General features: G+C 37.3%; 1 protein-coding gene across 1 annotated transcript in view; it reads left to right on the top strand.

The window, feature by feature from the left end:
- Positions 1-25,418, top strand: part of LOC128661511 (uncharacterized) — a 300,034-nt gene that overhangs the window by 252,734 nt on the left and 21,882 nt on the right. The window contains exons 67-70 of the mRNA XM_053715761.1: positions 2,676-2,915; positions 10,885-11,049; positions 15,401-15,577; positions 19,347-19,435. Of these exons, the coding sequence (XP_053571736.1) occupies positions 2,676-2,915; positions 10,885-11,049; positions 15,401-15,577; positions 19,347-19,435 (671 nt within the window). The remainder of the gene's footprint in view (positions 1-2,675; positions 2,916-10,884; positions 11,050-15,400; positions 15,578-19,346; positions 19,436-25,418) is intronic.

The raw sequence follows: 25,418 nt of genomic DNA, 5'->3' as shown, positions 1-25,418 counted from the left end.
CACTGGAGGCCGAGACTGGAGGTGCCCACTGGAGGCCGAGACTGGAGGTGCCCACTGGAGGCCGAGACTGGAGGTGCCCACTGGAGGCCGAGACAGGAGGTGCCCACTGGAGGCCGAGACAGAAGGAGACGCAGGATATACAGATTCTGCTGTGACAGGCAGGAGACACAGGATATAAAAGCAAATATACAAAACTGCTTCGCTTCCCAATAATGAAATGAAACTGTATGTGCCACAGATATTAAAAAAATTGACAAAAATATGAAAGTATAATTGACCTTTCAACAAAGGAAGGAACATAATAGATGCAAATGACTATATAAAAAGTCAGTGCATCTGTTTGCTGAAAGTCTTAGAACAATCACACCTGTATATAGATAGAATCCTAAGATTTTGTGTAAGGATATGTTTAGGATTAGGTGCCTAGGATCAAATATCAAATGTGGGATCTCAAATCCAAAAAGAAGTGGATGCCGCTCAGTTAGCAAGAGGGAAAGCTGTGATCCGCCTCCCAGAAAAGTACTGCAAAAGGCAAAAGAGAAAACAAGCACAAAACCACTCTAAGGGTAAAAGCGCAATTTTAAAAACAGACGTACAAAATTTAAGGACAAAATGTGCAATGAATGATATCAATGTGTAGTCCCTCTCAGCAGCAAGCTATGAGTCTCTTCCTAGATCCGCTATTTTGATCCTGTAGTTTTAGTGTGATCACAGCTTCATAAGTTCCAGGTGAGTGGAGCAACTCTAGGGCACTGAACTTGCTAGAAGACACAGGATACACAGGTACTGCTGTGACAGGCAGGAGACACAGGAGACACAGATGTTTGGCAGGGCCCACTGCAGGGTGAGGATACCCGAACACTGGTAGCAGAGACTCTATGCAAAACTTGGCACACATGCAGGATGCTGGAACTTGACAGAGTTTGGATACAGGAGTAGGTGACTGGAACTTTGCAGATACGCTTAGCAGCGCTTGGGTACATGCGCTGGATAAAGGAACTTGATAAGTGTCCTCTGTAGGGCTAGGCACTGAAACAGTCACCAAATCCAGGGAGTATCCAATAGAATAGACAGGGTACAAGGCCAGGTTTGGTAAACAGAAAAGCAGTCCAATCTTTCATCAGAACCAAGGGAGATCCAAAACGGTAGTCAGAGAATAAGCCAGATTCATGAACCAAACAGGAAATACAGGCAATGTCAGAGGCACTAACACTGGAACAGGACGAACCACTATGTCAGAGCAGGAAGTGGATTGTAAAGCAGCCTTTTATAGCAGAGCTGATTACAAAACTACCTGAAGCTGGCAAGCAGGTGGAGCCAGAGAACAAGTCTCCAAAAAACTGCAAGCATAAGCAAGTACCTCTGGTGGCGTAGGAACAAAGAAATGGGCTGAGAATCTGGTCTACCAGGTTCAAATCCGGGCATGGCCGCGACAAGATATAACTAGAACTACAAGTCCCAGTAATGTAATGCTCCGGACTGACTGCCTTTTTCTGCTCTGTTACCATAGAAACGAGTCTGTATGGTTTCGGCAATAAAAGGGTTTGTAAAGAACATGTCTGTGGACTGCAAAGCAATGCAGAATATACCACAAAAAACAGTTTAGATTATATCAAGACATTTATTTTGTATGCTGATAAATTCTGTGTGTATAAAAATAAATTGTCCTTTTAATTGCTGATATACTGTATATATATATATATATATATATATATATATATATATATTATAGTAATCATATATTTGTATGTGTGTGTGTGTATATATATATATTGTATATATATATATATATATATATATATATATATATATATATATATATATATATATATATATATATATATATATATACTGTATATTTGTGTTTGTGTGTGTCTGTGTCACTATACATTGTAAGACTGAGGTATTCACCTGTATTGGCAAACAATAAGTTAAAAACTAAGCATGCTATTAGCTAGCTTCCATGAAACATATTCATATAATATAATTGTGGTAACATATAAAAACAAATATCCCTGTATAATAATAAAAAAAAAAAATACCAATTTGAGATTTGTATATTTCTGGTATGAAGAAAAGGGATGATCTGTTCCAGTCCAGTCCAGTCCCATATTTTATAAAAACAAACAACGTATAAGGCTGTGCGCAATCTTTTGTACTTGTTCACGGAAAAGTGTCCTAATACATAAAAGTTTAAAACATATTTTATTAAAAAATAGCAAGAGCAGCTAAAAATACATATTACATGCACATAAATCAGTTGAGAATTACACAGAAGAAAAAATAAACAAATAAACTGTGATATTTTTAGAACGGTGCACACAGATAAGTCACTCCGCAATGAGCAAAACCGCATATTCGTTTGGGTATATTTTCAGGGTGGCACTGAAGTAGCCTGATGTGCAACTTTATTTGTATTTCTTTATTTTCAGTGAGTCATAATCATTTTGCTGGTAGTGTGTCTTTACAGGTGTATATATGTGTATTCATGTGTTTGTGTTTATATGTCTTTATATGTTGGAAAATTGGTGCTGATAGACTTGCTCGACACAGGGTTTCCACAAACCTTCAATCTGTAAAAAGAGCAATATCTGCTAAGCACAATAAGATGAGGTATAATACACACATTTTGTTTTTAATATTATTGACTCTATATATATTTTTTTGTATTTCAGACTGTTGGTGTTGTGTTCACTCTGGCCTACTCATCACTAGGACATGTTCTTTTCCTTTCTAGTTACTACTCGTTTAGTACAGTGGTAACATCATTTCAAACCGTTTTAATTCTTTTGCTGGGAGCTGGTGGCGCAAAACCAAATACTTTGTTACACAGTCAGACAAAATCTGATCACGTTACATTTGTGTGCTTCTATGGGTCTATCTTTATTGTGATGACACTTTTATGGAGTGGAATGGTAAGTAATAACTTTATTCTTTAATGGACATGATTATTTATACTTCCATATTTGCTTATAACTGCCAGGCCACGTTTGATTTCAATGAGATGACGAGTAGATTGGCAAATAATTAGCATCATTTTAGTAGCTGTATGTTGTTGTCTTCCAAGGAAGACAAGTGGTCTGGAAAAGGTGTTAAACATACTGCTACACTTTATTATAGCCAATCACCAATGGCCCTAAGAACATATGTTAATTTATATGGAAAAGGCATTTTTAACCTGTTTTTAAATCTATTTAAATTGACAAATTCCATTTGTATTTATAATTACTTTTAATTAGATTTTCTTTCATACAGGTGGTGAGAGACCACCGTCCATAACTCATGGGAATTACCTTCCCTACCACCTGGAGAAGACAAAGATTCCCAAACCTCAAGAGCTCTATATAACCCCTCCCACCTCACACAGACTTCAGTCTTTACTTTGCCTCCGCTGGAGGTGATTGACAAATGAAGATGTGCAGGAGTTTCTTCAGAAAGTGGTTTCTGATGGTTTCAGTGTATTTTGAGGCCCAGATTCCCCTCAGTATGCAGTGCTTCTCATAGGGATTTATTTGGAGTATTGTTTATGATTCTTCTATTCACCTCATTGGAATTTCTTTATAACGCTCCATAATCGATCACAGGATCACTTGTCTGTTGCCTCCCTTTATGGATCTACAATATACTGGTTTGACTGTCTGCTACTTAGATGGTGGACAAGTGTCTACCGGTAAGTATTATTTTTTTATTGCTATATAACACAGTTTATGATTATGTTATGGGCACTATGTGTTATAGTGTATTTATATATATATATATATATAAATTTATATTCTTTATATGGCCTAGAAAAGAATCTCTCATTTTTATTTTCTTATAGTTTGCCTGCAGAAGTTTTTTTTGGAGGCTACCTAGTTTTTCATGCTTTGACCTTTGAGTTTGCACACGTCAGGTTAGCGTCTGTCTGGATAGCGCACACTCCATAGTTTTCTACTAGGGGTATTTTTCGCTGTCACTTGTCAGGTTAGCGTTCTTTAATTGGTTAAGCGCACATTTTCCCTTTTAGCTGTCAATTAATTTTGTGCATGTTCCTTAGTCAGATGTATTCCTTCTGTCTCTTTATTTTTTTATAGTTTAGTTTTGCACACATTCGCCTAGATTACGAGTCTTGCGTTAGCCTTAAAAAGCAGCGTTGAGGGGTCCCAACGCTGCTTTTTAACGCCCGCTGGTATTACGAGTCAGGCAGGTACAGGTGTACTGCTCACTTTTTCCCCACGATTTTAGCATACCGCAAATCCCCTTACGTCAATTGCGTATCCTATCTTTTTAATGGGATTTGCCTAACGCCGGTATTACGATTGCTGGAAAAAGTGAGCGGTAGACCCTCTCCTGTCCAGACTCCTACCGCATTTAAAAGTCAGTAGTTAAGAGCTTTATGGGCTAACACCGTAACATAAAACTCTTAACTAAAGTGCTAATAGTACACTAACACCCATAAACTACCTATTAACCCCTAAACCGAGCCCCCCCCCACATCGCAAACACAACTAAAATGTTTAACCCTTAATCTGCCGACAGGACATCGCTGCCACTTTAATAAATATATTAACCCCTAAACCGATTCACTCCCGCCTCGCAAACACTAGTTACATTTTATTAACCCCTAATCTGCCAGTCCTAACATCGCTGACACCTACCTACATTTATTAACCCCTAATCTGCCGCCCCCAACATCGCCGCTACTATATTAAATGTATTAACCCCTAAATCTAACCCTAACCCTAACACCCCCCTAACTTAAATATAATTTTAAAAAATATAAATAAAATTACTACAATTAATTAAATTATTCCTATTTAAAACTAAATACTTACCTATAAAATAAATCCTAAAATAGCTACAATATAACTAATAATTATATTGTAACTATTTTAGGATTTATTTTTATTTTACAGGCAAGTTTGTATTTATTTTAACTAGGTACAATAGTAATTAAATAGTTATTAACTATTTAATAACTACCTAGCTAAAATAAGTACAAATTACACCTAACACTACACTATAATTACATTAATTACCTAAACTAACTACAATTAAATACAATTAAATTAAATAAACTAAATTACAAAAAAAACACTAAATTACAGAAAATAAAAAAGAAATTACAAATTTTTAAACTAATCTAATTCCCCTAATAAAATAAAAAAAGCCCCCCAAAATAAAAAAAAATCCCTACCCTATACTAAATTACAAATAGCCCTTAAAAGGGCTTTTTGAGTGGCATTGCCCCAAAGTAATCAGCTCTTTTACATGTAAAAAAAAAATACAATACCCCCCCAACATTAAAACCCACCACCCACACAACCAACCCTACTCTAAAACCCACCCAATACCCCCTTAATAAAACCTAACACTACCCCCTTGAAAATCACACTACCTTGAGCCTTCTTCACCCAACCGGGCACAAGTGGACCTCCAGAGGGGCAGAAGTCTTCATCCGATCCGGCCAGAAGAGGACATCCAGACCGGCAGAAGTCTTCATTCAGGCGGCATCTTCTATCTTCTTCCATCCGGAGCGGAGCGGGTCCATCTTGAAGACATCCGACGCGGAGCATCCTCTTCCATCCGACGGGGACTGAAGAATGAAGGTTCCTTTAAGTGACGTCATCCAAGATGGCGTCCCTTCAATTCCGATTGGCTGATAGAATCCTATCAGCCAATCGGAATTAAGGTAGGAAAAATCCTATTGGCTGATGCAATCAGCCAATAGAATTGAGCTCGCATTCTATTGGCTGATTATTTTATAGGTAAGTATTTAGTTTTAAATAGGAATAATTTAGTTAATTATAGTAAATTTATTTAGATGTATTTAAATTATATTTAAGTTAGGGGGGTGTTAGGGTTAGGTTTAGACTTAGGTTTAGGGGTTAATAAATTTATTATAGTGGCGGCGACGTTGGGGGGGCAGATTAGAGGTTAATAAATAAAATGTAGGGTTCGGTGATGTTGGGGGCATCAGATTAGGGGTTCATAAGTATAATGTAGGTGGCGGCAGTGTCTGGAGCGACAGATTAGGGGTTAATAATATAATGTAGGTGGCGACGATGTCGGGGGCGGCAGATTAGGGGTTACTAAGTGTAATATTAGGGGTGTTTAGACTCTGGGTTCATGTTAGGGTGTTAGGTGTAAACGTAAATTTTCTTTTCCCATAGGAAACAATGGGGCTGCGTTAGGAGCTGAACGCTGCTTATTTGCAGGTGTTAGGTTTTTTTTTCAGCCAGCTCAGCTCCCATTGTTTCCAATGGGGGAATCGTACATGGGCACGTTTTTCCAGCTTACCGCTGCCGTAAGCAACGCTGGTATTGAGGTGAGATGTAGAGCTAAATTTTGCTCAACGCTCACTTTTCTAAGGCTAACGCCGGCTTGCAGAAAACTCGTAATACCAGCATTGTCTTAAGTGAGCGGTGAGAATAAAAGGAGCGTTAGCACCGCTCAGCCTTACCAACAAAAACTCGTAATCTAGCCGATTATTACTTAAGCGCTTTAGGAGGGGATAGGCTTTTCCATTCATCAATAGCTTATTTTAGGGGGTTATAGTTATAATACTTATTAGTAGAAAGGTGATCTGGGGACTCTGGGGTGAAATAGGAACAGAATCAGAAGGCTCCATTATAGCATTAAATAATGCATAAAGCACTTGTAATGCTCGTGGGATATTCCACTATCAGACCAAACTTAGCCAGTAGTCATCTTATCCTGGCGTCAAGTGGAATGATAGGAAATATCCCAGAGCAGAGAGTTTGTAAAATAAGGTAAGAAGTACTCACAACAGGCAGGGCAGTACTCAGCGGCAACAGGAAGGTAATCCAGCAGTATGGCAGTTCAGGGGTAAACCAATAGAAGGACCTGAAACAGGCAGGAGTCAGCAACAAAAGGATATCCAGCAGTATAACAGTTCAGGGGTAAACCAATAGAATGGTCAGACAGGCAGAGTTCATCAACAGTTAAGCAATCCAGCAATGCAGAAGTTAAGGCAAGCAGAGTAGTCAAAACAGGCAGAGTTTATCAACAGTAAAGCAGTCCAGCAATTCAGGGGTTAAGGCAAGCACAGAAGTCAAAACAGGCAGAGTTAATCAACAGTAAAGCAATCCAGCAATTCAGGGGTTAAGGTAAGCAGAGTAGTCAAAACAGGCAGAGTTCATCAACAGTTAAGCAATCCAGCAATGCAGAGTTTAAGGCAAGCAGCGTAGTAAAACAGGCAGAGTTCATCAACAGTTAAGCAGTCCAGCAATTCAGGGGTTAAGGCAAGCAGAGTTGTCAAAACAGGCAGAGTTTAGCAACAGTGAATCAATACAGCAATTCAGCATACAGATATACAGCACCCAGGAGCACAAGCAGTAACGCCTATACTTGGGCACAGGTGAGAGAGACTAAGGCCTTTACATATGGAAGACAGGGTGGGCGGTGATGACATCATCACTGTGCTGCAGTTACACTGCCATATCCCTAGCAACAGGAGGAGTGCCTGTGTCCATGGCAACAGTCACAGCAGAGCAGAGGAGCAGCATGACAGCACTATAACCCCCTAAAAAAGCTATTGATGAATGGAAAAGCCTATCCCCTTCTAAGCTTAAGTAATAATGTAATAAGTAATAAGGTGTGCTTACTGCAAAAAAGCTGTATTACCTTCCTCAGCTCATTTATGTGATTCGTGTTTAAATTTGTTAATGCAATCAGACAAATCTAATGTTCTTTCTGTGGGTAATAATGCTTCTTCTGATTCTTCATCACAGGAGAAAGCTTAGGAACTTTCACCTAAATTGAGAAAGTTAATTATAGCAGCAGTTTCTGAAGCAATGGCTGTTCTCTCGCCTACAAACATACATTAAAGGTCACAAGTTTCTCCTTCTACCAGTACTATGTGCCCTGGGGCCAGGGATACTTTTATGTCTTTAGAGGATGAAGTTTCTTCTGCTGAGGAGGAATCTTCATCTGATGTTGAGCCTGCTATTACATATCTTGTAATTACGAGTCTCTTAACAGAATGGCCTTTTTTACAAGCAGGTTACTTAGGTCAGCTATTTCTATAGCTGATGTGGCTGCTTCTTCAACTTATTGGTTATCCAGTCTTTCTTGAACAGTGTTTTGAGGATTTGTGACAATCTTTTAAGTTTTCTTAAGAGCACTAATTCTTTTATTTGTTATGCTGTTTATGATATTATGACAATTAATGTCAAAAGTATGTCTTTGGCAGTTCTTCCAAGGAGAGTTTTATGGCTTAAATTCTTTCTAAATCTAGATTGTTATCTCTTTAATTTCAGGGTAAGAAGTTATTTGGATCAGATTTAGATTATATTATTTATCAGTTACCGGGGGTAAATGGGCTTTTTTACCTCAGGATAGAAATTCTAAGGGTAAATATAAGGCCTTTAACCATTTCCGTCCCTCTCGCCAGAATAAGTAACAAATGAATGAAGTTTCCTCTAATCAAAAACAGAATACTTCTGGTTCAGTTTGGAGACCCGGTGCTAACTGGAATAAGTCTAAGCAGGCTAAGAAAACTACTACACCATCTTAAACTGCATGAAGGTGTGGCCCTGATCCAGATTTTCTGGTAGGGGCAGGTTAAGTCTCTTTTAAGAGGCTTAGTTTCAGTCTATCCTAATTTTCTGGCTTCTACTCAAGTTTCTTTTGGAACATCAGACAGAATTCAGAATAAAGACTCTCAGAGAGAAGTTTCTTCTGTTCTATGTACTAAATCTTCTCTTAAAAGTTCAGGTTCTGTTCCAGTCCCTTTTGAAACTGAGAATCAAGTTTTTGCTTCTAAGAATCCTATCAATTGTATAGAGATTGCTAAGAGTACAATGGGTCTGGTTTCCTCAGGAGGTGAGGTTTCCAATATAGATTCTGAGTCTCTGTGCAACCTTCAAGGTTATTTATGCTTAGTCTCTGTTTAAAAAAAGTTTATTTCCCACTTGCAGTTAGACAGAGTCACAGTACTGACTTATGTCATCCATCTGAGGGGAACTCTCAGTTTCCTGATGATAAGGGTAATGTTTTGAATTCCCTCTTAGCTACAAAACAGTTGTTGTCTAGTTTTGGTAGTTCTCAATCTAGGGATGATCATCTGGGAAATTATTTTTTACAGTCCTTAGTTTTGTCTCCTACTATGAGTGGATTCTACTTCAGCATGTGTTCAAATATATATTGAATAAACTTCTCAGGCACTTGGTAAGGGTCAGGGTCCCTTATATCGTATTTGTAGTTGTTCTACTACTTCTCTTGTTGTTGCAGCCTGTTTATCTGTTGGTACATATCCTTTAAATAGTTTTCAAGCTGAGCCTAGAAAGAACATTAGTGCTCTTGGTAATTCTACAGTGATTTTTCAGGATTTTGTATCCAAATCTAGTAAAGAGTTTTAGTTGCTTTTTTTTCCTCCATGGGGCTAGGCCTCCTATTCCTACATTTTCTTTTCCATCTGGTTCTCAAGTGTCTGAACTCAATGGTATGGAAATTGAACGTTTAGTTCTAAGACATAGGGGTTTCTCTGATTCTGTGATTGAACCCTTAATTCAGGCTCAGAAGCCTGTGACTAGGAAAATTTACCATAAAGTCTGGAAAACCTTTATTTTTTTGGTATATAGACCATGTTTTTTCTTGGCATCCTTTTAAAATTCCTAGGATTCTACAGTTTTTATAGGATGGCTTGGATAAGGGTTTATCTACCAGTTCCCTGAAAGAACAGATTTCTGCACTTTGTTTTGTTTCATAGGAAGATTGCTAATCTTCCTGATATTCATAGTTTTTTTCCAGGCTTTGGTTTCGGATCAACCCTGTAATTAAGCCAATTTCTCCTCCTTGGAATATTAACTTGGTATTAAGAGTTCCTTTTATCTGTTTCATCTGCTAGAAGAGTTTCTGAATTTTCTGCTATTTCTTCTGATCTTCTTTATCTGATTTTTCATCAGGATAAGACAGTCTTATGAACTACCTTTGATTTCTTGCCAAAGGTTGTTTCTTCTGATACTTCAGCAGAGAAAAAGTTGTTCCTTTTGATGTTTTTGTTTCCTCTGAGACAGCTTTTGGTAGAAAGGTCCTTCAGGCAGTTGTTTCAGTTTGATTCTTTTTAAGTGTTCCACAGCTTGGGTATTTTCTTACCTCACTTCTGCTTGGCTATGCGTTAGACTGAGGTATGTGTGAGGTGGGAGGGGTTTTATACAGCTCCTGGGGTTGGGGATATTTGCCTCCTCCAGGTGGAAGGGAAGGTAATTCCCATGAGTAATGGATCATTGACTCTCACCACCATTAAATAAATTAATTTATCAGGTAGGCATAAATTATGTTTTTGTTTTCTCAAATGAAGTCTTGTAGCCTTATGTGTGTTTGTGTGTGTGTGTGTGTGTGTGTGTGTGAAAGATATTGAAATATGCCACTTGTTGATCTAGAACCTCCTATTTGAAAATGGTACAATGTATAGCACTTATGAAATAAAAAAATACCATATATTTTTAGTTATCAGGCAGCAGATAAAATTAATTCATTTAACATTATGGGATTACTTTTACATGCAGATACAACAACACAACAAGACATTAAAATTCAAAGATCTTATTGTGATAATAAACTTTATTACATGCTGGTAACAGAATAAACTTATGTGATTTTTTAATTTTTATTGTTACTATAAGGTAAGAAAATTAAACATATCAATTAAATTAAGCCATGGACACATATTTGTAAAACACCTTAAAAAAAACATTTAATATTGTAAATATGTGTTCTTTTCATTAAATTTCTGTTCATATATATATATATAAATAAATAAATATATACTGTTTGTATATATATATATATATATATATATATATATATATATATATATATATATATATATATCATTCATTTAAAGACCTTGTTAAACGTATTAAAATGTTTTGTTCCTAGTTAAGAGGAATACTGATGTCTGTGGCAAAGCATACAAAGAAAGCGCACCGCAGTAAACACCTCATAACCTTTAAAGAAATGATATCTCATGCACGTGAGAAGGTGCTGTCAATAATTGGCCGTCAGAAAACAAAGTCCATAGACAGCAGCACTGTAGCTGGCAATGTAAGTACCTATTGATATTTAATATTTCAGTGTGAAGGAATCAGTAATTTGACATGAACTTTTATGTGCTCTTCACAGAACTGCAAATCTATTATTAACTTATAATAGATTTCAGTTGCCCGTAAATGATAAGGGGTTTATCAGGGCTGTTTGCATGCGTTGGGTTTTTCACTCGTATTACAAGTTGAAAGTAAACGCAGTTGCCTGAGCACAATTGAAGTTAATGCGCGTCGGGATAGTTCGACCTCAGAGCTCTGGTTAAAGGGACAGTCAACACCAGAATTTTTGTTGTTTAAAAAGATAGATAATCCCTTTATTACCCATTCCCCAGTTTTGCATAACCAACCCAGTTATAATAATATACTTTTTACCTCTGTGATTACCTTGTATCTAAGCCTCTGTCAAAAGAACTGAAATAAGGGGGCAGTTTGCAGACTTGCATTTTAGCCAATCACTGCTTAACCCTAGGTAACTTCACATGCGTGAGCTCAATGTTATCTATATGACACACATGAACTAACGCCCTCTAGTGGTGAAAAACTGTCAAAATGCATTCACATAACAGGCGGCCTTCAAGGTCTTAGAAATTAGTATTTGGGCCTATCTAGGTTTAGCTTTAAACTAAGAATACTAAGAGAACAAAGCAAAATTGGTGATAAAAGTAAATTGGAAAGTTGTTTAAAATTACAATGCCCTATTTGAATCATGAAAGTTTATTTTGGACTTGACTGTCCCTTTAACTGTTATGTAAAACAAAAAAATCTCACAAAACACATTAGAATTACATTACAACGTACAGTTACACTCATAAAAACACCATCTAATAAAAATAATAATAAAAAATATTTATATATTTTGTACCAAAAAAACATCATATATTTATATAGAATAATGTATTTATGAATAAATAAAACACATTCTTGTATGTGAAGAACATTGGAATGCGAAATATTCATATTTTCATGTTGGGTTAGCGCACTTCAGAATATGCGATCAGGTTTGCGTGATCTATGGGGGAATACGTTATCGCGCAATATTCTAAGTTTGTCCTTTTAAGCACGTAAGTAAGACAATATTTTTTTAAAAAATTTTTTTGACGGAGAGTTCTATCTGCAGATAAGGGGGACGGCCATGGGGGCAAAATTTGCCCCGGCATTTGCCAATATATTTGTTGCCTGGTGGGAGCTAATGTACGTTTACTCCCCCACCAACCCCTGGTCTGGACAGATAGAGCTCTTTGTCAGATACATAGATGACCTGCTCCTAGTGGTGTGCAGTGATAGGGATCCAGATCTTTTAAATAGTATGCTACTTTATTTCAGCACTAATGAATTGGGTTTGAAATTTACTGGCGAAATGAATACTAAAGAGATACATTTTCTTGATCTTACACTGTACACCGCTGGGGACATGATCATGACAAAAACATATAGGAAGAGCACTGCTGGAAATACAATCCTGCATGCTGCTTCTCAACATCCATCTCATTTAATTAAAGCTATTCCAAAGGGTCAATTTATCAGACTACGTAGGAATACGAAGTCTGATAATATCTATGATGAACAATCTTTGGAGTTAAAAAACAGACTCATCAACAGAGGATACAACCCCAATGACCTAGAAATATGTAGACAGCATGTTAAAACTAATAATTATAGGCTAAATAAGAGACATGGCTCTGAAAAACATGTGTCAGGGGACTCTGTGGTATTCTCTACTGAGTATTCACCACAATACATGAGTATAGTTGGTATACTTAAAAAACATCTCCATTTATTAATGGGTGATCCAATCCTAAAACCCCTGATTGGCAACTGCCGTTTTGTCTCAAGAAAGCCTAAAACTCTATCTAGATTTCTATCTCCCAGTATGGTTACAACCAAAAACCACCGAAATCCCACTTGTTGGCTTTCAAAGAAGGGTAATTTTAAATGTGGTGGTAGACAATGCACGACTTGCATGAATATAATAGTAGGTAATAGTTTTAGTTCCTCTTATGACAATAAAACTTACCAAATAGACTTTTATGCTAATTGTAGAACCTCTTACATGGTCTACCTACTTACCTGCAACCTATGTAAAAGCCAATATGTAGGGAAAACGTCACGTGAGATAAGAACAAGACATGGTGAACATATTAGGGATGTTAAAAATTATTTTGTAGACTCTGCAGTAGCTAACCATTTCAATTATCATCACTTTAGTCATATTGCAGACATGTCAATACAAGTCATTGATAGAGTCACCCTCCCCCCTAGGGGTGGTAACAAAAATAAAATCTTAGATAGAAAAGAACTTTATTGGATCCTAAAATTACACACTAGGATACCTAATGGTATGAATAAGGAATGTGACATCAATTTCTTTATTGATACTTAGGTTTTATCTATATACTCTATTTACACATATACATTGATACACGGACTCCTTTCTAATTTAATTTGGGTACCATATATACATTTATTATTTTTATTATGAATTGGAAGACAATTTGAATAATTTATTTATTTAATTTGTACTTTTTTGTTTATTTAGTATATGTGTTTTAATATAGGAATATTGGCTTTTTTGACTAGGTTGATAAAATTTTGGATATTAACTTATTCATTTAGTCCTTTAATTTTCCCCCTTTCTTCTTGTGCCTTTCTTGTATCCCTTTTTGCGCTTTTCTGTCTCATTGTGAGCCTGATTGGAGTATCTATCTATTACTTTAACATTTTTACTAGTAATAGATTTATAACAATACTGCAGGGTGGTATATTATGTCTCTCTTTTATAACTCAATTGCCTCAGCTTTAAATACATTATAGAATACATCAGTATGTTTTAAAATTTATTGTTGGTGGGGGCAGGGTTAATTCCCTTGTGTGTATATAAGGGGTGTCTTGCTGTTACTAACTTAGCCTATGATTAAGCGCCACTAGGGGGCGAGAAACGCGTCAGGCAGTCAGTCCCTCTGTGTCTACCCTTCTGTCTGTATGTTGCTGGAGTTATCTTAAGCCTGTTCTTGTTTATGTGTGGCTTAAATTAATAAACTGCTGTTTGAATTTCACCCCCGAGTAGTGCCTGCCATTTTTTCTCGATGAACTAACGCCCTCTAGTGGTGAAAAACTGTCAAAATGCATTCACATAACAGGCGGCCTTCAAGGTCTTAGAAATTAGTATTTGGGCCTATCTAGGTTTAGCTTTAAACTAAGAATACTAAGAGAACAAAGCAAAATTGGTGATAAAAGTAAATTGGAAAGTTGTTTAAAATTACAATGCCCTATTTGAATCATGAAAGTTTATTTTGGACTTGACTGTCCCTTTAACTGTTATGTAAAACAAAAAATCTCACAAAACACATTAGAATTACATTACAACGTACAGTTACACTCATAAAAACACCATCTAATAAAAATAATAATAAAGAATATTTATATATTTTGTACCAAAAAAACATCATATATTTATATAGAATAATGTATTTATGAATAAATAAAACACATTCTTGTATGTGAAGAACATTGGAATGCGAAATTTTCATATTTTCATGTTGGGTTAGCGCACTTCAGAATATGCGATCAGGTTTGCGTGATCTATGGGGGAATACGTTATCGCGCAATATTCTAAGTTTGTCCTTTTAAGCACGTAAGTAAGACAATATTTTTGTTAAAAGACAGTAGGATTGTTTAAAGGGACATGAACCCAAATATTTTTCTTTCAAGATGCGGATAGATCATTTTATACAACTTTCCAATTTAAATATTTTAATCAAATTTGCTTCATTCTCTTGGTATCCTTTGTTAAATTAGCCGCAATGCACTACTGGGAGCTAGCTGAACACATCTGGTGAGCCAATGATGAATATATGTGTGCAGCCACCAATCAGTAACTAGCTCCCAGTAGTTCATTTCTGCTACTGTTTCTACCTAGGTATACTTTTCATCACAATATACCAAAAGAACAAAATTTGGAAGTTTAAAATGGCATGCTCCATCTGAAACATGAAAGAAAAGTCTGGGGTTTTATGTCCCTTTAAGGCTTGTGATTAGTATTCTGATTTTGAATTGGGTGCTTTTGTATTTCTGTTAGACTACATCACGCATATGTTAACATACTATCCAACAATTAAGAGTAAGAAATTAGACCAGTACCTAGGGGGCGGGATTTTGTTTAAACATGGTGGGGTGTAGATGGACTGTGATTGGGCTTGCACCAAGATACTACAGTATTCATTACTATAGATTTTGCAGTAATTAAGGCATTCTCCTTACCCCTAACATTTAACCACTTGCAATGTGGTTGTTGGAGGCTGAAAATTTGCTTTTAAAATGCTTATTGATTGTTTCTACATATTTTTTCTCCAAAGAATTTCTACTTGGATGAATTTGAGGACCTGATAGATGAACTTCTCTTTCGTCTTAATGCAATATCCAACAGCCTTCATCACTCTCTCCCAGCTAAGACAAGTTGCTATACAGAGGAAGAGGAAGAGGCTAATAACTTTGAAACCAGTTCAGATTATTACTTTAACCAAACATTTGAGGTAGGACAAAAATTGTGACTCACTAAAATGTCTGTCTGCACATAAGACAATATCATTTATCATTTAATAATGGCATAAAATCAGTTTTCTGCAATGTTGCCTTGCATTTTGTAGTTTAAGAAAAGATCAATATGTTAATATTTATATTGCACAAAACTTACTCGATTAGATACAAAACTTAATTATTAACTCCAGTTTTATTTTTCATCCTGCAATTGACAATACAATTGCTTCTTTGTCCTATGAGTGTGAGAAAAAAAGCTTCTATCAAGCTTCATGCCAATGCTTAAAGAGGCTTAAAGGGGCATTAAAGGGACATGAAACCTATTTTTTTTCTTTCATGATTTAGGTAGACCATACCATTTTAAACAACTTTCCAGTTTACTTCTATTATCAAATTTGCTTCCTTCTCATGGTATCATTTGTTGAAGGAATAACAATACACTACTGGTTTCTAACTGAACACATGGGTGAGCCAATGACAATCGGTTTATATATGCACCCACCAATCAGCAGCTAGAACCTAGGTACTTTGCTGGCCTGAACTTTCCTAGATAAACCTTTCAGCAAAGGATAACAAGAAAAGGAAGCAAATTAAATAATAAAAGTAAATTGGAAAGTTGTTTAAAATGGTATGATTTGTCTAAATAATGAATGTCTAATTATGACTTTACTGTCCCTTTAAACACTTGAGATGGTAATATAAAATGCTAAATAGTATGTGTGCATATATATAACTCTGCAATATACTTTCATTTTTTATTTTGTCCCCTTTTCCTGTAATTCCATTCTGAAATTGTGAGCTTTTCAGTTCCTGTTAGAAATGAAAGTGCAGAACACTCTTATATTATCTAGCAACCTAATTATAACAGTCCCTAATTGGCCACAGCAGGGAAGGTAACCTAAGTTACAACATGGCAGCTCCCATTGTTTTATAGACACTAAGGGCTAGATTACAAGTGGAGCGCTAAATATGGCTTGCATGCAAGCGATATAAGCGCTTCACTTTGTCATACCAGTGCAGGATAATATGCGCTGGTTTTACAAGTCAATCACAATGCAAACGTGAGCTCGTGTTCGCATTGCTGGGAAGCATTGTGCTCAGGAGGGCCTATGGGAGCCTCGTTCTGATGCCGTCAGAGAGATGGGCAGTACAGTATTTTTAAATATATATGTATATGCTGATATACATATATATTTATGTGTTGATATGTGTGTATACGGCTTGCGGTAGCAATAACCAGCCACTTGTAATAGCTGGTTAATTATCGCGTGCCCGCAAATTTGCCCATTTGCGGGCACGAAGTAATTTAGCGCTCCACTTGTAAACTAGCCCTTAGTGTTAAATGTCCATTTAACTGTGCAACCAAAAACCTTTTAAATTGTGTAGCTCTGTCAATTTGTAGATTTAAAATTAACAAAATAAACATTCATTTATTCTTAAATGTTTCACAGCATTAGTGCACATAGATAAATTGCATCTTCGAAGAGAAACATATTTGCAATATACATGTATTAGTAAAAATGATTACTGTTTAGCGATAAAGGGACATTAAACATTTTGAGATGGTAATTCCATTCTGAAATTGTGAACTTTTCAGTTGCTGTTAGAAATGAAAGTGCAAAACACTGTTATATTCTACACAGCCATTGGCTGCACACTCTAGTGACCTTTTTGTAACAGTTTCTAATTGGCCACAGCAGAGAAGGTAACCTAAGTTACAACATGGCAGCTCCCATTGTTTTATAGGCATTAAAACTTTACACTTACTTTGTAAATATTTAAACAGCTAATTGAACTTTAAAAAATATATCAACTGTAATTCTCAGACTAATATTTTCTTTGACTGAATCATTCTGTATAGCATTTATTTAGTTTTTAATGTTTACTATTTTTCTCTGTACGTACATGTAAAGTATAGATAGATATTCTCAGTGCACCAGCATTTTATATACTGCAGCCGCTCAGAGCTCCCAGTGGGGCTTGTATCATGTCAGAAATGAAAAAATTGAGTCATTACCAGATGATAGAAGCACCTTAGGCTCTCTGAGCAAGTGCTGCGTTTAAAATGCTTGTGCACAAAGCATACTTAAATACACATTTTACTAGAAGTATTTTTGCTAATTCATGTATATATTGCAAAAATGCTTTTATTCAAAACTGAAATGCACTTTTCAATTTACTTCTGTTATCAAATTTACTTTGTTCTTTCTGTATCCTTTGTTGAAAAGCATACCTTGATAGGCTCAGGAGCAGCAGTAAATTACTGTGTGCTAGCTGGTGACTCATGGCTGCACATATATGTATTTTGTCCTTAGCTTTTCCAGCTCGCTGCCAGTAGTGCATTGTTGCTCTGGAACTGACTTTAAAGAGCTGATGATTAAAAGCTGTCCGCTCTAATTATCTAACTGATCTTGTCTGAACTGTGAGGTCCCACAAACATTTTTAGAAAGGCCAGTTTGACTTTGTGGACTGTTTATCTTGCTATATAGAGTTCTGGATGTGAAGGAGAGACACCTTCATTACAATATAATGCTCAAAAAAGTCCCCAAAGATTTTAGTGAGTTCTCTACATGCTGGTAAGTTTTTGATCAGTAGGTCCTAACTATAGGATCAATTCCAATCTTTCTGATTGATGAATGACATTTGTATATGGGCATCACAGGTTTAATCAATCTTGTTTTTTATTCTTTTAATAAGTTTAAAATATGTTACAAGTTTATTTTAGCTCACCTTTGGGTTAGTGCACGAGCGCGAGCCAGAATGGACTTAGCATAACCACACTATCCATATCTGTTCGAAAACAATAAATCTTTTCCCAATATGGACATGGCATAATCACTAGGATTGTGACCACTCAGAACATGAAAAACATGGATCGCGAGCCAAATCAATGCAGATAAATGGGATTGGAAGGATTGGATTTGATCCTGTGTTTAACCCATTTAGGTTAAAAATGCAGTTATATACAAACAGTGCAATAAAAAAGCTCAAACACAGAGTATTTTCTTTTTGCACATTTATGTTACTTTAATGCCATGTGTTGACTTTTTGAGCTTATTGACTTTAATATTGTATCACGTCTTTATGATTTTACAGGTGAAACTCAAAAAATTAGAATATCGTGCAAAAGTTAATTTATTTCACTAATGCAACTTAAAAGGTGAAACTAATATATATGAGAGACTCATTACATGCAAAGCAAGATAGTTCAAGCCGTGATTTGTCATAATTGTGATGATTATGGCTTACAGCTCATGAGAACCTCAAATCCACAATCTCAGAAAATTAGAATATTACATGCAATCAATAAAACATTGATTGTACATAGAACAATATAGGACCTCTGAAAAGTATAAGCATGCATACTGTATGTACTCAGTACTTGGTTTGGGCCCCTTTTGCAGCAATTACTGCCTCAATGTGGCGTGGCATGGAAGCTATCAGCCTGTGGCACTGCTGAGGTGTTATGGAAGATCAGGATGCTTCAATAGCGGCCTTCAGCTCTTCTGCATTGTTCGGTCTCATGTCTCTCATCTTTCTCTTGGCAATGCCCCATAGATTCTAGAACTATCTTGCTTTGCATGTAATGAGTCTATCTTATATATTAGTTTCACCTTTTAAGTTGCATTAGTGAAATAAATTAACTTTTGCACGGTATTCTAATTTTTCGAGTTTCACCTGTACATTTTATTTATCCTGAAAATGAGTCAGTAACCCATACGTTTTTATATATGAGCTATTGACTATGGTCTTTGTAACTTTTAGAACCATATGCTAAATGAAGAAGGCGTCCAGCAAGAAGTCATGAGGGGGAACCTTCTGTGTGTGGACACTGTCATTATTACTAATGAGAAGTAAGTGAGATGCTCACCAGTTTTTATTATTACTGTTCTGTAAACATTCAAAGGGGCTGATTTACTATGTCTCAAATGGCACCAACTCGCCCTGTTTCTGCGCAAGCCTTCAGGCTCGCCGGAAACAGGAGTTAAGAAGCAGCGGTCTTAAGACCGCTGCTCCTTAACCGGATCCACCGCCTCTGAGCGGCGTACAGCAATCAACCCAATCGAATATGATCGGGTTGATTGATACCCCCTGCTTAGCTGCGAATCTGCAGGGGACGGCATTGCACAAGCAGTTCACTAGAACTGCTTGTGCAATGCTGAATGCCGACAGCGTATGCTGTCCGCATTCAGCGATGTCTGGCAGATATCATGTCCACCAGACTTTAATAATTCGGCCCAAAGTATTCTAGAGGTACCATGCAAGGCTAAAAAGCAAACCTGAGTGTGAAAAAATAAACTTAATTTTCCAAACCTTAAAATATTCAGGCAAGTGCAACAGGACTTGCATATTGGAAATGGCTCCTTTTGTTTTATACCAGCAATATATATAGCTTGTTTTGCTAACTGAAACCCCAACACATAGTACAATTATCAATACCTAAGTATTGGCCTTTGTGTATATGGTAGAGAAGAGATAAGGAGGTTTGCTTTTCCTCTAAGCTCAATGGACAATGTCTTTAAATGGACATGTCTTTCAGCACAGTGGGTGGAGGTTTTAATGAGCAAAACTAACCATTTTGAATAGAATAATAAACATAAATGGTAATTTTCTTATTAATTTCTTACTCTGCAGCTGGCATAACAAGTAATTGCAAATACATTAAAGGGACATTAAACAGCTGGGTACAACTACAGTAGCACAGTTACTACTTAAAATGCTATTGTTTCCCTTTTAAAACCATTGGCCTCTAGTTATCAATGTGTCTACCTACCTGCCTTCGCCGGCCCAATACGCCCGCCTAAGCTCGCCTCACATCGCCGCCGCGGACCTGAATACACTCGCCAAAGTTATAAAAAAAGCTGTCAAAAAGCCGCGCACCAAGTACGGGGCACTGAGCAGCGGACTGTGATAGTTATCACTCATCCGATCTCGCTGCTCTTCAGCTTTTTCCCAGCTTTATTGATAAGCTGTCACTAAGCACCCACACTAAACTACACTGTTCTACCCCCTATACCGGCGCCCCCGGAGCCCCCCGCAACTAAATAAAGTTATTAACCCCTAAACCGCCGCTCCTAGACCCCGCCGCAACTATAATAAATTTATTAACCCCTAAACCGCCGCTCCCGGAGCCCACCGCCACTCTAATAAACTGATTAACCCCTAAACCGCCGCTCCTGGACCCCACCGCCACCTACATAATACCTATTAACCCCTATCCTGCCCCCCTATACCGCCGCCACCTATAATAAATTTATTAACCCCTATCCTGCTGATCCTGGACCCCGCCGCAACCTATATTAAACTTATTAACCCCTAATATGCCCCCCTACACCGTCGCCACCTATAATAAATTTATTAACCCCTTAACTTAAATATTAATTAAATAAATCTAAATAAATATCACTCTTATTAAATTAGTTATTCCTATTTAAAACTAAATACTTACCTATAAAATAAACCCTAAGATAGCTACAATGTAATTAATAATTACATTGTAGCTATTTTAGGATTTATATTTATTTTATGTTTAACTTGTTTTTATTGATTTTATAAATAAAAGACAAGAAATAGATCAATTAAATTGAATACAACATAGGTCTTGGTAATTTGACAATAACTAGAAAAATGGGTTGGTCAGTGCAGATGACATCACCTCGCCACAATACCTGGAGTTCTAAGATATTCCAAACTTCAATATGTATCTTTTAGCATTTATTTAGAACTAACTCGTAACGTTCTATATAGTCCCATCTGCCCTTCCCCTCCCGCTTGTTCCTCCAAGGCGGTCGTCATTGTACAGGTGATCTTAATGAAAGTGTTTATGTGTTTGTTGAATCGGGGCAGGGGTACATGGAGGAGTGCTTGTGCCAGACTAAGTTGGATCCTCTCCTCTAGGATCACGCCCAGGAGGGAGGATAGATGGACCCATGTGGGCTGGATTATATTGCAGTCCCACCACATATGGCGGTATGATCCGATTTCCCCACATCCTCTGTAACAGAGTCTATTGTTGGTGAGAGACATGTGTTGAGTTCTAATCGGGGTTAAGTACCATCTATACATAGTTTTTATAGTATTTTCCCGTAGATTCGCACTTAAGAGGCCTGAGCAAGCTGAGTGAAATGTTTCATCCCACGCATCTTTATGTTTGTTTATGTCTAAGTCGGTTCCCATGCATTGATTAATGTTGGCTTAGTGGAGTTGTTTAGTGCTTGAATCTCTAGGTACAGTCTGGAGATCATCTTTTTGGGTCTCTGTGTTGATCTTAGTAAGATTTCTGTGGCCGTGAGTATGTTGGGTCAGTGTAATTTCATATAATGTTGAATAGGTGAATTAACCTGAAGATACTGGAACCATAAAAGTCTCATTGGGGCCAGTTGTTCTTGAATTTGTGTGAATGTTTTAGATTTACTCCCTACTAACCAGTCTGCCACCCTATACAGTCTCTTATTTACCCACTTATCCACTACGGTACTGAATTCACTAGAAAGGAGATATCTGAGTGGGAGCATAATTGTTTGGGTAGGTGAAATCTTCTGTTGTTTTGTTAGTAGAGACCATAGGTGTCTAGTATGATCCAGTATGTGTGAGTGGTATCTATTGGGAGTGTGCCCTGGGTGGTTTTTGTTCCATAATATGTCGTCTGTATGAGTGGATCCCCCTAGGTCGGCCTCCAGTTTGGTCCAAAGGACCAATTTCTCTCTTATTCCTAGGAGTAGTGTTTGTGCTAGTCTTGACGCTCTATAATTTTCTAATAGGTTGGGGGCTCCTATGCCTCCTAGTGTCCTGTGTTTTGTTATTAATGAAGTTGGAATCCTGGCTGATTTCTTCCCTCTAATATATACAATTAGTTCCGCTTGTAGCTTTTTTAAATCTGTTGTCGGGACCTCTATGGGAAGTGTCCTAAAAAGATATAGAAGGCGGGGTAGTACAGTCATCTTTACAGTCGCTAGTCTGCCCATCCACGAAAAATTATATGTTTTCCATTTATTCAGATCTTTCCTTGTATTTTTATATAGGACTTCATAATTATGTTTGTATAATTGGTTGATCTGGGGAGTCAGATGGATCCCTAAATATTTAAGGGCATGAGTGGTTCAGGTCAGGTCAAAGTTGGATTCTATTAATTTTTTGGTGTGTTGTGGGAGACCCAGCGAAAGCGCTTCACATTTATCAAGATTAACTTTATACCCTGAGATCTGGGAGAACTCCTCTAGGGTTTTATATAAATTGGGTAGGGAGATGAGGGGTCTAGTTAGTGTAAGTAGGATGTCATCTGTGAAAAGTGTCAATTTATATTCTTGGTCTCTAATCATTACTCCTGAAATATCAATTGTCTGTCTAATTTTGGCTGCCAAGGGCTCTATGCAAATAGCGAAAATAAGGGGAGAGAGGGGACACCCTTGTTGTGTGCCATTTAATATGGGAAATGAGTTAGATTTGTAACCCGATATCGAATCCTGTGCTGAGGGGGATGAGTAAATCATATTTAATGCTTTGATAAATGCACCTCCAAAGCCCATTCGAAGTAAAACTGCTTTCATGTAATCCCAGTCTATTCTGTTGAATGCCTTCTCCGCATCCAACGAAAGGAGCAGAGAAGGCACTCGATTCACTCCCACATAATCTATAATGTCCAAAAGCCTACGTACGTTGTCGGGGGGCCTCCCTATCTTTGACAAAGCCCACCTGGTCTAGATGGATTAATTTTGGTAAGATGACTTTCAACCGGTTAGCCAGGATTTTAGTAAAGATCTTTAGATCCTGATTGATCAGTGAAATAGGCCTGTAACTAGAACAGAGTTTGTGATTTTTCCCAGGTTTCGGTATTACCACTATTCTGGCTCGCAGAAGGTCTTCCGGGATAGTATGGCCTTCTAGTATATAATTACAAAAGTCAGTGAGGTGAGGTACCAATAATCCCTTAAAAGTTTTGTAGTATTCACTGGCGAAGCCGTCTGGCCCTGCTGCTTTCCCTGACTTAAGAACTTTAATGACGCCTAGGACTTCCTCTCTAGTCACCGGGGTATTTAAGTTATTTAAATCTTCTTCCGAGAGGGAAGTTAATTCTGTTTCCTCTAAGAATCTTGTGGTCTGAGAGGCTACCGACTGTGTGTGTGACTTTATTTCCATCATAAAGTTTCCCATAGAAGTCCGCAAAGGCCTCCACTATGTGTTGGGGGTGAGACACTGAATTGCCAGATGGGAGCAGTATGGACATGATAGTGGATGCCTTACACCGTTCTCTTAATTTGTGAGCCAAAAACTTATCCAGCTTATCGGCATATATATAGTATTGTGTATTAAGTTTCTGAATTGCTCTAGTTGAATGTTCCTTTAGAAGATTAGCTAGGTGGGATCTTTTTGTTTCTAAGGAGTACAGAATGTCTTTACTCTGAGTGAGTCTGTGTCTGGTCTCCAAATCTCTAATCTCATTGTGGAGTTGCGAGAGTAGTGTTCTATGGTTTCTATTTCTTATTGTCTTTTCTCGAATGAGAAGGCCTCTGAGGTATACCTTGTGGGCTGCCCAGGGGGAAGTGGGGTTAGTTGTGGAGTCTTTATTTAAGTCCCAGAATTCTTTTAGTGATTTGCTCAGTTTTTCTTTAAGTAAGGGGTCCTTTAGCTGTGTGGGGTCATATGTCCATGTCCGGGTTCTGCCAGTGTCAACAAGTCCGTCAAGGTGCAGCATCAGTACAGAATGGTCGGACCATACGCACGGGTGGATTGTCGACTTATTGTAGAGGGGTTGTAAAATTTGGCTAGTGTAGATGTAATCTATTCTGCTGTATTGTTTATGCGCTGAGGAGTAGAATGTTACATCTGATGTTTGTCCATACAACGTGGACCAGGAGTCTAATAATGCATGTGAGGTCAGGTGGTCTTGTATGACATTGACTAGTCTGTTATGTCTGAGCTGTTTAGGAGATAATTTGACGTCTGTGTCTATATGTTTGGTCATAGTAATATTAAAGTCTCCTGCTAATATTATTTTGTGCTGAGACCAATTAGTGATCAGGTTGGATATACTCTGAAAAAAGATATGCTGATTATCATTGGGGGCATAAACATTGCATAGGATGACATCCGATTCCTGTAAACGCCCTTTAACTATAATATACCTCCCTTCTTTGTCTGCTACAGTGAATTCGTGTTCAAATGATAAGCCAGAGTGGATCAGGATTGACATTCCTATTTTTTTGGAATCTGTGGTTGCATGATAGTGTTGGGTGAAGTGCTTAGCCCAATATTTTGGAATAATATTTTGAGTGAAATGTGTTTCCTGGAGGAATATGAGGTTAGCTCCTAGATGTAGGTATTGGGACATAGCTGTACGTCGTTTTACATTAGTATTTAACCCTCTTACATTGTGTGATATGAGGTGTATTTGAGGGATCATCTCTGTGTTGTGTTAGGTCTTTTTGATGACATATGTTCAGATATAAATTTCTGCAATACATACATATCTGGTGTGATCACATAATCGGAATGCTGTACAGGAATTCTTTTGCCTAATGCGGGGAGGAGAGCAGCCCAGATGCCCTTAGAGAGAAGAAGAGGAGAAAAGAGTAAATTCAGAGAATAAAAAAGAAAACAATAAAACAAACATAACAGTAAGTGTAACCCAATCCGTGGGTCAATATACAATACATAACTAAACATTCCTAGCCTGAATCTAAAGCTGCTAGTATGTTAAGATACACATATTTTAAAAAGTCAGCAGCGGATGAGCTTGTTAAACTTTGTTGAGTGGAAACATTCAAGCCACAAATCCGACATCTCTATATCAGATCCTGGCTTCGGTTATAAGAGTTCTTATGAGGGCCTTTACTGGGA

Source organism: Bombina bombina, chromosome 5 (genome assembly GCF_027579735.1).
Source record: "Bombina bombina isolate aBomBom1 chromosome 5, aBomBom1.pri, whole genome shotgun sequence".
Taxonomy (NCBI): domain Eukaryota; kingdom Metazoa; phylum Chordata; class Amphibia; order Anura; family Bombinatoridae; genus Bombina; species Bombina bombina.
The sequence above is the reverse complement of the archived record's forward strand: the minus strand, read 5'-3'. Positions and strand labels throughout refer to the sequence as shown.